General features: G+C 43.5%; 1 protein-coding gene across 1 annotated transcript; it reads right to left on the minus strand.

Annotated features, from left to right (window-relative positions):
* Positions 1 to 7,737: 7,737 nt before the first annotated feature.
* GP9 (glycoprotein IX platelet) lies at positions 7,738 to 10,930 on the minus strand. The gene is made up of 2 exons (XM_030283303.4): positions 10,484 to 10,930; positions 7,738 to 8,679 (listed from the first exon to the last, which is right to left on the minus strand). The coding sequence occupies exon 2, from the start codon at positions 8,671 to 8,673 to the stop codon at positions 8,077 to 8,079; it is 597 nt and encodes a 198-aa protein (XP_030139163.4). The 5' UTR covers positions 8,674 to 8,679; positions 10,484 to 10,930; the 3' UTR covers positions 7,738 to 8,076.
* Positions 10,931 to 11,916: the final 986 nt, after the last annotated feature.

Here is an 11,916-nt window from a genome sequence, read left to right on the forward strand (position 1 = left end):
GAGAGAGCATTTTGTCCTCTCTGTGGATGAGGTGTGGAGCTTTTAACCCACAAAGGGCTGACACAAATGGATGGGTGTTTTGAAGCCCATCACCAGTGAACAGATACTCCTGCTGTACAGGAATTCCTGCTGGCAGCCTCTCTTTGCCATATTTGTACTGTGTGTGAGCAGGAATTGGGGAGCAGCACATGGACAGAGATGTCTTTAGGGTGATTGTAAGAATTGTTTAATTGGGAAGTCCCACATTGTTACAGTGGGCTTTTCCTTCTGTGCTCTCCTCCACCCTCAACCCTTTGTCCTCTGGAGCAGCAGTGGTCCCAGTGCTTGGAGGACTCCTGGAATCTCAGAAAGTGATGTCACTTAGCCCTAATCTAGCGGAACTTTTCCCTCTGCCTGGTGTCCTTTTTCCTGTAGTAGTGCAGGTGGCAGCAGAACTGCTGAGTAATAAGGAAATTACTGACAAATGAACAGGGATGAATTCAGTCTCCAAAACTTCTCCAGGATTTGTACTGAGTACTCCTTCTAAGCCTGCAGAGCCTACCTTTGCTATGAGAAAAATAGAAAATGTCTTCCTCGTGGTGGCTCCTAGCAGTGAAATAGTTTCTGTTCTGCAGCTGCTCAGCAAAGTGTGTGACTTTGTCATGTGTGACGCGCTCCTCGCCCTGCGCGGGTGTCGCCTTTGTTATCAGCCAAGTTCCAGAATAAGCTGGGAAGAACAAAAAAAATTATAATTGTATTCATGAAGTTTTCCAAGTTAGGCATTTTAAATGTTAGAAACCATCAGCTATTTCCAGTTCCTTTCAGATGACTCAGTTGTGGAGACTGGCCTCTTTTTTGTTTGAAATGCTATATTCACATACACAGCTTAATCATCTTCTGAATGAATGAAGCGCAAATCCTCCTCTGCTTGGCTTCTGCAGGGTTTTATCAATCTTATAGCCTTTTCTCCTTGTGTGTGCTCTGTAGAGGATGAAAGGCAGTCATTGCAGGGGTTTTATCTCAAGTGGGGGGTGAGGACACACACCACTCCAGAGCCATGCCAGTTACAGAACTGATTTCTTACACCCAGCTGGAAATCAGTCTCAGACACTAAAGAGTGGCTGATGAAACCAAACCCCTCGGTTTATTTGGCCAATCCTCACAGCCAGTCCCCTTGTTTTGGGTACCTGTGTATCCCTGAGCTCCTTGGGGACCTGCATCACCTTGTTGGAGCTGCACCTTCAGGAGTGCAGGGTCAGGGAGATTTTGGGTACCTTTAGCAGCATTTGCACCCCCCAGGATTCCTACCTGGCATTTCCAGTACAGCCAGTCCCACAGAGCAGAAGGGTGCACATGAACTGGGATTTACCAGCTGGCCTGAGGCTGCATGTCCGTGAAATACTGAACAGAGTGCTAAAGACTCAGTAAAGAAACACCTGGATATCTGCAGCATCTGCTGCCTCTTTGTTCTTTTTATCAGACATCCAAAAATCTGGGCTTTAGTTCTCCTTGTGTCTGTTTGGGTTCCCCAGTGCTGTCACAATAGTTGCATTTTTTTAATGGTAATTTTCCCTGGTACAGATTACTGAGGGAGATCAAGTTGTTTTAAAACAACTTGATAAAAAATATTTGGGCCTTTAAGATGCTGCACATCAGTTAGGTAGGGGAATGGTAGTGAAAAAGACCCACAAAGATATTTGATTTCATTATTTTTTTTTACCTAATATACTTCTTTCCTTTTTTGTTTTATCACACTTTGATCGGATGAAGTCATAGTACAAAGTTGTTAGTAGAATTTGAATTTACATTAAAGTCATCATCACTTTTGGAGAACAGAAGGAATAAAACCTCAGTCAAGTTTCAATATAAATATTGAGCTATGACTTTGGGAGTTGTAGTAGCAGAAAATTCCAGGCATGCCTAAAAGTGATTAATCACACTGAAGAAAACAAATGGAGATTGTATTGCCCAGTGTCCAGAATTATAATAACTCCAGGTTTCTGTCAATTGAAAACAATTTCTTGCAACTTCTGACACTTCAGGACAGAAAACTTGTATGGAAAGTCTGGGAAGAGCTGGCAGCAATTAGCAGCTTGTTTGGAAAATCTCAGCCCATCACTTGGAAAGGGTGACAAATTTCAGGGAACTTCTGTCCCTGTCGAATTCAGCAGCCACTAGGTGCCAATGTTGGTCCAGTTTCAGAGCGGTCAGGCAAAGCAGTGATGGGAGGCAAAGGAATCCCTTTGGGAGCTCTGACTTTTTACTGTCCACAGTTTGTGTCCTTTCATTGCCCCTTTCACAGAATTCACAGAATGATCAGGTTGGAAACGACCTCCAAGATCATTGAGACCAACCCATGTTCCAGTACCTGAACTAAACCCTGGCACCGAGTGCCACATCCAGGCTTTGTTAAACACATCCAGGGACAGTGACTCCACCACCTCCCTGGGCAGGCCATGCCAGTACATTAACACTCTTTCTGTGGAAAACCTTTTCCTAACATCCAACCAATATTTCCCTTGGTGCAGCCTGAGGCTGTGTGCTCTGGTTCTGTCAGTGCTGCCTGGAGAAAGAGCCCAACCCCTCCTGAGCACAGCCACCTTTCAGGGAGTTGTAGAGTGATAAGGTCACCCCTGAGTCTCCTTTTCTCCAGGCTGAGCACCCCCAGCTCCCTCAGCCGTTCCTCACAGGGTTTGTGTTCCCAGCCCCTCTCCAGCCTCGTTGCCTCCTCTGGATGTGCTCGAGCATCTCAACGTCCTTCCCAAACTGAGGGCCCAGAACTGGACACAGCACACGAGGTGTGGCCTCACCAGTGCTGAGTGCAGGGCGAGAATGAGCTCCCTGCTCCTGCTGTCACACCATTCCTGACACAGGCCAGGAGCCATTGGCCTTTTGGCCCCCAGGGCACACTGCTGGCTCATGTTCAGCCGCTGCTGACCAGTGCCCCCAGGTCCCTTTCTGCCTGGGCACTGTCCAGCCACACTGCCCCTTCAGGGTGTAATTGCTGCTGGTTTAGTTTTTGTCTTTCCATAATCCAGCTTTTGATAAGTGCACCTGAACATTAATTTACTGGGTTTTGCAGTGTCCCTGCAAACTCAGGGAAATCAAGAATACCCTCACCTCTAAATACTTTGCTGTCTTGAGGGCAACCTTTGGTGGCGTGGCCATTGCCATTACCTTCCTCTGCTTTGCACTGCTGCTGATGGAAAGGGTTGCAAAGGTTGATTTTATTTGGATGTGTCAGGTCCCAGACTCCTTCTCCATGGTCCTAAGAGGCAACCTATGAATCCTTGTCAAAAAGAAATTATTAGTTAAGAGGTAAAACCGTTTTGACCCCCAAAGAGGAGAGAAGAAAGATGATTCAAGGAGAAAAGGGAGGCTGCAATCCATCCCTGGTGATACTCCCTTCCCTAGAGATCAAGGTCATTTAAGAAAGGGCTTCATTTGAATTTTTTCCCCTTGGACTAAGATGAATGCTCTGTATTTCTGTAGCCTTATTCCTTAATAGTATTCTGAGAGAAGAGGTTTCAATCCACTTTTCCCAGGGAATGTCTTGATGCAGAACAGCACCATTGAATTTTAATGTCTGGATTGCTAGAGAACTGAATGCTTGCTGGTCAGACAAGCCAAGCCAAATGAAATCTGAGCAAAATTCTAAATGCTAATGTTTCTTTTGCCTAAAATGAAGATGCCAGGTCAGGCAGTAGCTGTGATATCACTGGGATGAACATTGGAAGTGCTGCTGGGAAGGCACTGGAGAGGCCACGTCAGGAGCAAAGTGCCCCTGGGAAGGAGTTCAGTATAAATAGCAGCCATGTGGCCATTATGCAACTGGAGCAATTTGTTGTCACACCCCCATTATTGAGTGCAATCTGAATTTCACTGGAGGCAATCTAATGGCAAAATATTTACGTGGGTTCCAGCAACAGAGCCGCAGCACTATGGGAAATTGTTTTGTGCTCTGGAGAGAAAAGGCATTAAGATAAATAAACTTAGCATTGCTAAGCATTACAGTAAACTTAGCACCATCAAAGGAGTTATTAGGTAAGAATTGTTAATATTTCATCTGTTGGCAGTGAAATTAAAATCCTGTAATTAAGGTATAAATCATAACATGCAAGTGTGTGGGCCTTAAGAATCCAGGAAGAACAGCAGTTATGTGAAGCCTCAAATTCTATTTTTATAATTCCCCAAATAGTGCATTTAAACATAAACCAGCATGAGAATGAATGTGTATTGACTAATTAATTTAGAATACAATAGTGGCAGCACACACCAGCCAAGAGCCTGTTTCACTGCATTCAATGTGTTTTGTACATTTAATTAGTGTTTTGTTCTTACAGTTATGTTTACTAGTTCAAAAGTAGAAGACATCCCTATTTTTTTTCTTGTCCTATTAGGTTAAGAATAGTCTGGGTTTTCTGCTGTTGGAAACTTTTTCCTAGGGTGAGTTTTTCTCTTTTTATTGGATGAGTTATTCTAGGAGTTTTTAATGCAGTTCCATATCTGGTGAGTGCAAGCAGAAGGTGTGCAAATAAAATGGAAAATTACTGTCATTATGTGACATATCTCTTATGACTTAGCTGGGGTTTAACTGAACAGAAAGAAATATTTTACTTTGTATTACTTATTTTCTTTGTAGTTAAATTCTTTGAAAGGGAGCACTAAATCTGAATCCTTAAATGCACAGCCACTTAGCCAAATGATAAATACAGAACAAGCTGGTTAACTTTGTAATGTATTTTGTTCCTAAGAGCAAAGCTGTGCTTGGTCTCTAGTATGAATTTAGTGTGGATTGATTTTACCTAAGTTGCTGAGCAAACCTTAGGACAGGTTTACAGTCAAAATCCTCTCAGGTTAGATATGAGTGTGAGCCCATGGAGATGTGTAAATTCAAATCTACTTCCTACACTCACTTACAAATAAGAGAAGACCGTCAAAACAGAAAAATGCCACATATCTACCTCATGGAGCTGCCCAGAGCTCCTGGGAAAGGCTGGGCTGATTCTCAAAGCATGGGTGAAATAAAAAGCTGTTTTCAGATTTCTTCCTCTTTACTTGGTGGGGGAAAAGAAAAAGCTTAGATCTCATTCATCATTTAACCTTCACCTGCAGAAGCTGAAACACATGAGAAATGTATGTTCTTAAAATACCAACATCCTTGGAACACAGGACCAGGTAGAAATCATGCAAATTCAGTGACTCCACACCAGTAGTATGTTTTAGTGAAAATATTGCAATTTTACTATGAATAAGCATCTCTTCTAAAACAACTTACATCACAGGCATGCACTTTTGCTCCTCTGTGGCAAGCAGATGCTCCTGCCAGGGCAGGGGGGCTCGAGCTGGCTCTGTTCCCCAAGCCATGTCATTTCCTACACTGTCCGGGTGCCCAGCCCTCCCTGGCAGTGGCACTTGGATTGGAGCTGCTGGCAGTTGCCACTGCCCTGTGCAGGCAGGAGGGAGGTATTTTCCACTAAAAATAAAAATAAAATTAAAATATATTAAAAAGCAGGAATTTCAAGTGCCTGTTTTTCCCACTTGCTCATCTCCACCCTTGGCACCTTTTGGGCAGCTCCTCCCCAGGCTCCCCTGCTCCTGCTGTGCTTCCCCAGGAGCTCCACTTGGGCTGCTGCTGCCCAGGGGCAATCGTGCTGCTGCTTTCTTTCTGGATTTGGAAATCCTTCTGTCTTATAAATGAGCAGAAGAGCTTCAATTCTTTCAGTTCTGGTGCAGAGAAGAATATTTGTAGCTGATTTCAGCAGTCAGCCCCAGAGCGGCTGCACCCAGAGGAGCAACATCAGTGCTGCAAAACCAGACACATGAGGCAGAGCCACTTTTATTTCCCTGGGCAGGGCTGGGCTGGTTTATTCCATTGGGCAGGGCTGGGCTGGTTTATTCAGCCTGCTCTGAGCTGAGGCAGGGTGGCTCTTAGGGAATGAGCTGCTTTGTGTTCCAGGGAGCTCCAGAGCTGCCTGTTAGCACATTAATAATCATATTAATAATAATAATAATGTTCTGTCAGAATGGTGGTTCTGTAGCACAAAGGAGAGCAGCATTTTGTGATGATGGAGCCTTGCAAACTGCTCTGGTGCATGAGCTCACACCTGGAATAAACTCTGACTAAAGCCTGGCAGAAGGCAAGCAGGAAGCTGAACAGAAGTCATTCATCTTGAGCAATGCTGTTTGCTCCAGTGTTAACAAAACACAGAATTTATAGGCAAAAAGGTGATTCACATACCATGCTATTTAATAAATGAAACCTGCAAATATTCCTCACCTTAGCTTAGAGTTTCAGTCTACACAGAATTGCTGTTCACACAAATTCCTGTTCACACAAACCTTCTCTATGTGCTGCAGTGAGGTTTTGGTCAATAATGCTGACTCTCATGACTTCTCCTGCCCACTGTGGAAGCAAACCTCATAGTATTTTATTTCTTTATTTTATTTTATTTTATTTTATTTTATTTTATTTTATTTTATTTTATTTTATTTTATTTTATTTTATTTTATTTTATTTTATTTTATTTTATTTTATTTTATTTTATTTTATTTTATTTTATTTTATTTTATATCATCCCAGCAGTCACATCTGTATTCCCAGATTGTGCAAGCAGATACAGACAGCAGTTTGCCCCTTGGAGTCTGGATGCAGTGACAGTTTCTGGGGTGTTCCAAACCCATTTTGGGAGTGCTGCCTGTGTGTTTCATTTTGATAGCTGATGTATTTTCCTGCCTTTGCATGTTATGGGCAGCTGTGGTGGTAGTTATGCAGTTTGAGGGAGTGTGTGGCTAAAGCAGTGGCCCTACCAGATAAACACTGAGTGTTGCTTTTGAGCCCTCAGTTAGTTCCAACTGTCCTCTTTGCAGAGAGGTTTTTTTTTTTTCCAGATAAAGCCCAAACGGTTGAAAAGTTATAAATACAAGGCTTTCATGGCAGCAGTTTTGGTAGAATGTAAACTGCTGCCATGGAAGAGATTCCCTCCTCTTTCCTCTTATAGGGACAGAAAAATTATCTCAATTTTTTTTCCTGTATTTTGTGCATCTTATTTGATGTGCTGGTTGGTGCAAGCAGAAATGTTCACTAATCGCCCATTTTTAATACATTTGTACTATTGAGGCCATGTAGTAAAGCAGTTTGTTATTCTATGCATATCTAGTTTAAAGGCACAGAAGAGAGTGATAAGCTCTTCGTCTGAATGATTTATTTCATTTTGGGGAGGCAAGAAATATCATGTAGGAAATTCCAAGAGAGATGGCAGAGTGCATTTCTTCTGTAATGTTCTGCATTCGTACATGGTGGCTGTCTTTTAAAGAATTGATTAGCTCAGGGCAGGGGAAATATTCTAAAATTATCTCCAGAGGACAACTTCTGAAAATATCTTAGACATTTAATCATAAATGCTTAGAATCGTGAAAGAGATCAAATTTTGGTCAATATGAATGTTCAATAAACATCCGTTCTTTCAGTTCCACATAGAATGCTTTATTATTTTTCACTGTCCAGGAAATTCCATAAGATTTAAAATTATTTTGCTGATTGTGTTGTCATGACCAGTCCATCTTTAACTGTTTTCAAGCAGGGATCCATTCAGTGTCTGGTCTGTATAATTTGGGTGGTTTTGGTGGCAGGAAGCTCCTGAATCTGAGGAAGAGAGGGCTGAGTTTTCCTGCACACGGGAATGGTCCTACCAAGCCCCCTGGGACACCGAGAGATGCTGATGGGTTATAAATTCACAGAGCCTCAGAAAAGAGTCGTTAAAATAATAGAATTGGTGTTTATTTCCATATATTAAAAAGTGTAGGGGTGTAAATCTTCTTTCTATAAGGGCTGAGAATCCAGTGGGAAAATGTTAAGTTAAATGATTTTTAAAAATGTGGAAACTACTCTTCATATGAGCAGATGGCAGCAGGGTGAAACTTGCCTGCCCAAGCCTTACCAAGCTTATTTTTGGACAAAAATTAAATCCAGCTTGCCTGAGGACCCAGACTTTGGGCTTTTTTAGCATTGACTATTCAAACCAGTGCTATCAGTGCTTTTGCTTTTTTGTTGTGGAGGAGTTTGGAGTTTCAGCCAGGCTGGTGGCAGGAAGGATCTCACAGTACCTTGTGTGTTTTGGGGATGTTCCTCCTCAGCCGCCGCCTCCCGAGGCTGAGCTGGCACACCAGCTTTTTGGAGAACTTCAGAGCCCACGCCACTAAAAGGAGGGTAATTATGGCCCCAGCAATTAAAAGGAGGTCTCTCCAGAAGAACTGGAGACACTTGGTTGGGAGAAGCTGGCTACAAACGCCCAGATCATTCCCAGTCAGCTGCCCCAGGGCCTTCATCCTCAGCCGAGCGGGGCTGGCGCACCTGAGGCGGGCGAGCGCGGGCGCGGAGAAGTCCTGCAGCCAGAGCTTCAGGTACAGGATGTGACAGTCGCAGTGCCAGGGGTTGTCCCAGAGCTGCAGCTCCTGCAGGTGGCCCAGGCTGTCCAGGGCCCCGGCGGGGATGGAGGCCAGGCTGTTGTTGTGCAGGCGCAGGCTGCGGGTCAGGCGCGGCAGGGCGGGCAGGGCGCGCAGCCCCCGCGAGCTGCAGTCCACCCCTGTCCCCCAGGGCTCCCCCAGGGACCAGCAGCTGCACGGGGATGGACAAGGCTCAGCCAGGACCCCGGCGAGCAGCAGGGCACAGCCCAGCACGGCCAGCAGCTCCATCTGCAGCTGCACAAACAACAAGTCAGGCTTGGCACCATGTTCTGAGAGCACAGCCACAGCAGTTAATTCTCCCCCGGGTTTAGGTTTCTGTCAGTCTCAGATTCAGTCAAAGAGAGAAACGGAAAGTTTCTAACCAGGCAGAAGCCTGAGAAAGTGCTGAAAAGAATGTAAATAAGGTTCTTTATCTCTCTTGTTCACATAGTTTATAGTTAGGTTTTGCTACTGTGCGTCATTCACTGTGCACCAATAGTTTGAGGTGTTTTCACTTCAGGACCAATGGAGTTGGTCTACACAAAATTCTGTATAAATAAATCAGAGTTATACTCTCAGCCTTCTGAAGTGGAGTCATCTCATTCCCATCCTGCCTCAACAACGTCAGGTTTCTGGAATAAAATCTTTGTTTTGGAAGAGGTTTTACAGCGACTCCTGTGAGCCAGAGAGAAGTTTGATAAGAGGATCCATGTTTACCCCTGAAAGAATTTTCTACCAAGGGCATTGACATACAAACCAAGAAAGAATGAAGGATGAATAAGAGAAACCTGCAACTGCCTATTCCAATAAGTACTTTGCTTGTCTCTTGTGACCAATGAGTCAAGTGTAAACTTATGTGCTTTGTAAGAATGTAGAAAAAGCATTCATGCTTTTTGGAAGCCTTCTGGAAATGGAGTGTGTTGCTTTGTATTTTCTCTGTCTCAACTATGACAAATCTTTAGCTATCTGTATGGCCCACAGAACCACTCTCCCCAGCTTCAGCATGAACACTGAAGACAAAGCACACTTCCCTTCCCTTCCCTTCCCTTCCCTTCCCTTCCCTTCCCTTCCCTTCCCTTCCCTTCCCTTCCCTTCCCTTCCCTTCCCTTCCCTTCCCTTCCCTTCCCTTCCCTTCCCTTCCCTTCCCTTCCCTTCCCTTCCCTTCCCTTCCCTTCCCTTCCCTTCCCTTCCCTTCCCTTCCCTTCCCTTCCCTTCCCTTCCCTTCCCTTCCCTTCCCCTCTGGTTCATTGTTTTCCCTTCATAATTGTACAAAAGCTATCATTGATCAAAACTCTGGGGCAGAATGTCCCCAGGAGATGATAGGAAAAATCAGTTTAGTTTTAGGCAAAGGTTTCTATTCTGCTTCCATATTCATAGATCTAGTGTTAAAATTGTGTGTTTAAACCAGTTTTCAAAATGAAGCCTAAGGGATTGAATAATTGTAAATGTCTGAAAATCTCCTTTCTTTCTGAAGCTGAAATGCTCAGCTTAGCCATCTCCTATGTATTTATCAGCAAGTTGACAAATACTCTGTTGTTCCTCTTTGTGTCCTGTGCCACCCATTGCTTATTTTCTTTTCCACATTTTCTTCTATAAATGCCCAGGCTGAACTCTGCTCTTGATAGTCATAATTTACCTTCTATATTGTAGTTCCACCCACCTCCCCCACCCCCAATATTTTTCTTTTTGCGTGGATGGTTCATTAACTAATTTTTGACATTGGTACATACACTACATTTTGTTTTGTTCATCCTTTAAACCTATTTTAGCCATTAAGATAAACTGAAATCTAGGATTGGGTATTCTGAGTATCTTTGCTCTGAACCCAGATACTCATCCGTGATCTTTCAAGAAATCTACCAGAGCTCTTTTTCCCAAAGTAAACATCTTAGAAGGACAGACTATGACAGCTGGCTAAAAGAAGTGAAGTGATATTTATGGAAAAGGCATATCTTCTGATTAACTACAGAAACAGCAAGCAACCCAAACTCAAACAGACACAAGAACTGTGGCAGAAATGCAGAAGGGAGAGCTGGGGAGGTGCCTGGCTGACACTCACCCTGTGTGGCTCCTCTTGGTCCCTCTCCCTGTGCCTGCAGAAATGCTGGAGTGCGGATGGCAGGGCAGGCTGAGTGCTCAGAGTCCCCCAGCAGCTGTGGCAGATCAGCTTTTTCCTCTGCAGGATGGGGCAGCATCCCACAACTGCTATTTATGGCTGTGCCGTGGCATAAATTGCTTGGGGTGGGTCTTGTGCTTGCTGCAGAAAATAGGAAATGCTTTGGGATTTTTGTTTTGTTCCTAATGAATTTTTCCTATTGCATCTGATGGTATCTGGAAAAACTCATCTGAACTTTGTGGGTTTTTTTTATCTCCAGAAAATCTCCATGTATAAAAGTTAGTTTGGGCCTGACCTGCTGAGATACACAAGCCCCAGCAGATGAGGGGGATAAGTTAGCCTGTGAAATTGAGTTTTTCTGTATTGGTCAGCCAGGTTTGTTTAATATCTGCCTTCTCACCATTTCAATAAAAATTATACAAGCACACCATAACATCAAAATAACCATGATAGTCAGGTGACATCATTAGGAGATACAGAAAGACAGGAGTAGAGAAAGGAAACATTAATGCCATTGAACTGAAATAGATGAAATTGTGTTGAAGTCACCCAAAATATAGCATTTAACTTGGGTCACCTGTGTTCAAAAATGATAATTCCAACTAGTGAAAGGAAGATTTCTGAAATATCTGTGTGTATTTGGCTGCAAAGCAAGTAAATTAGGGTCATACAAGTTTGTAATGCACATGTACCCATTCACCTAAACAAAGAATGCCATGTATGTGTGAAGGGAAAGAAAAAATAGGAGTTATTTTTCACTTTTGATTGGGTATGCAAAGTTTTGGATATAAGTTTTCCTTTGCTTATTTACCAGCCATGAGCACAGAAGAATTCCAATGGCAGCTGGCATTTGGAAACACATCTGGTTGTGGGTCTGGTGTTCCATTCAGGCCAGTTTGGTGTAGTGTTGAATGTTTGGGGACAGGCTTGGAGCTCTGTTCTGCTTTTGGAAATGAAGCCTAGGTGAGGTTTTCATGTTGCAGATGTGCAGCAGAGCTGTGGTTTTGAGCTGTCCTTTCTTTATAACAGGCTGTTTCTGGGAGGAAAGGAAATTTCTGGCGTGTAAATTACCCTGGCAGCAATGCTTGTTGTCTAATTTTTACTTATTTTTAAATAAACTTTCTTCATTAGGTCTAATACGTTACCAGGAGCTGGAACTTTGTTAGGAACTTCCTTAGGAAAATGCTTTATTGTGTATCTCTGCTCTTTAGCATTTGAAAAGGCAATTCAGACAGTGCCAGGGGGAAAAGACTGAATTACTCCAAGCCCGTTAGAGTTTTGATCTTTTCTATGAGATGAGGAGATGACTCCTCCCTTGCTGAGGTGAGCAGTTCACCTGCCTGTCAGGTGTGGGGTGGCTGTGAGTGCACTGCTAA

The sequence above is a fragment of the Taeniopygia guttata genome, chromosome 12 (genome assembly GCF_048771995.1).
Source record: "Taeniopygia guttata chromosome 12, bTaeGut7.mat, whole genome shotgun sequence".
In the NCBI taxonomy this organism is placed as follows: domain Eukaryota; kingdom Metazoa; phylum Chordata; class Aves; order Passeriformes; family Estrildidae; genus Taeniopygia; species Taeniopygia guttata.

What these genes read in the sequence shown, in the direction of transcription:
- GP9 (XM_030283303.4), bottom strand. Translation starts at nt 8,673, where the DNA reads ATGGAGCTGCTGGCCGTGCTGGGCTGTGCCCTGCTGCTCGCCGGGGTC.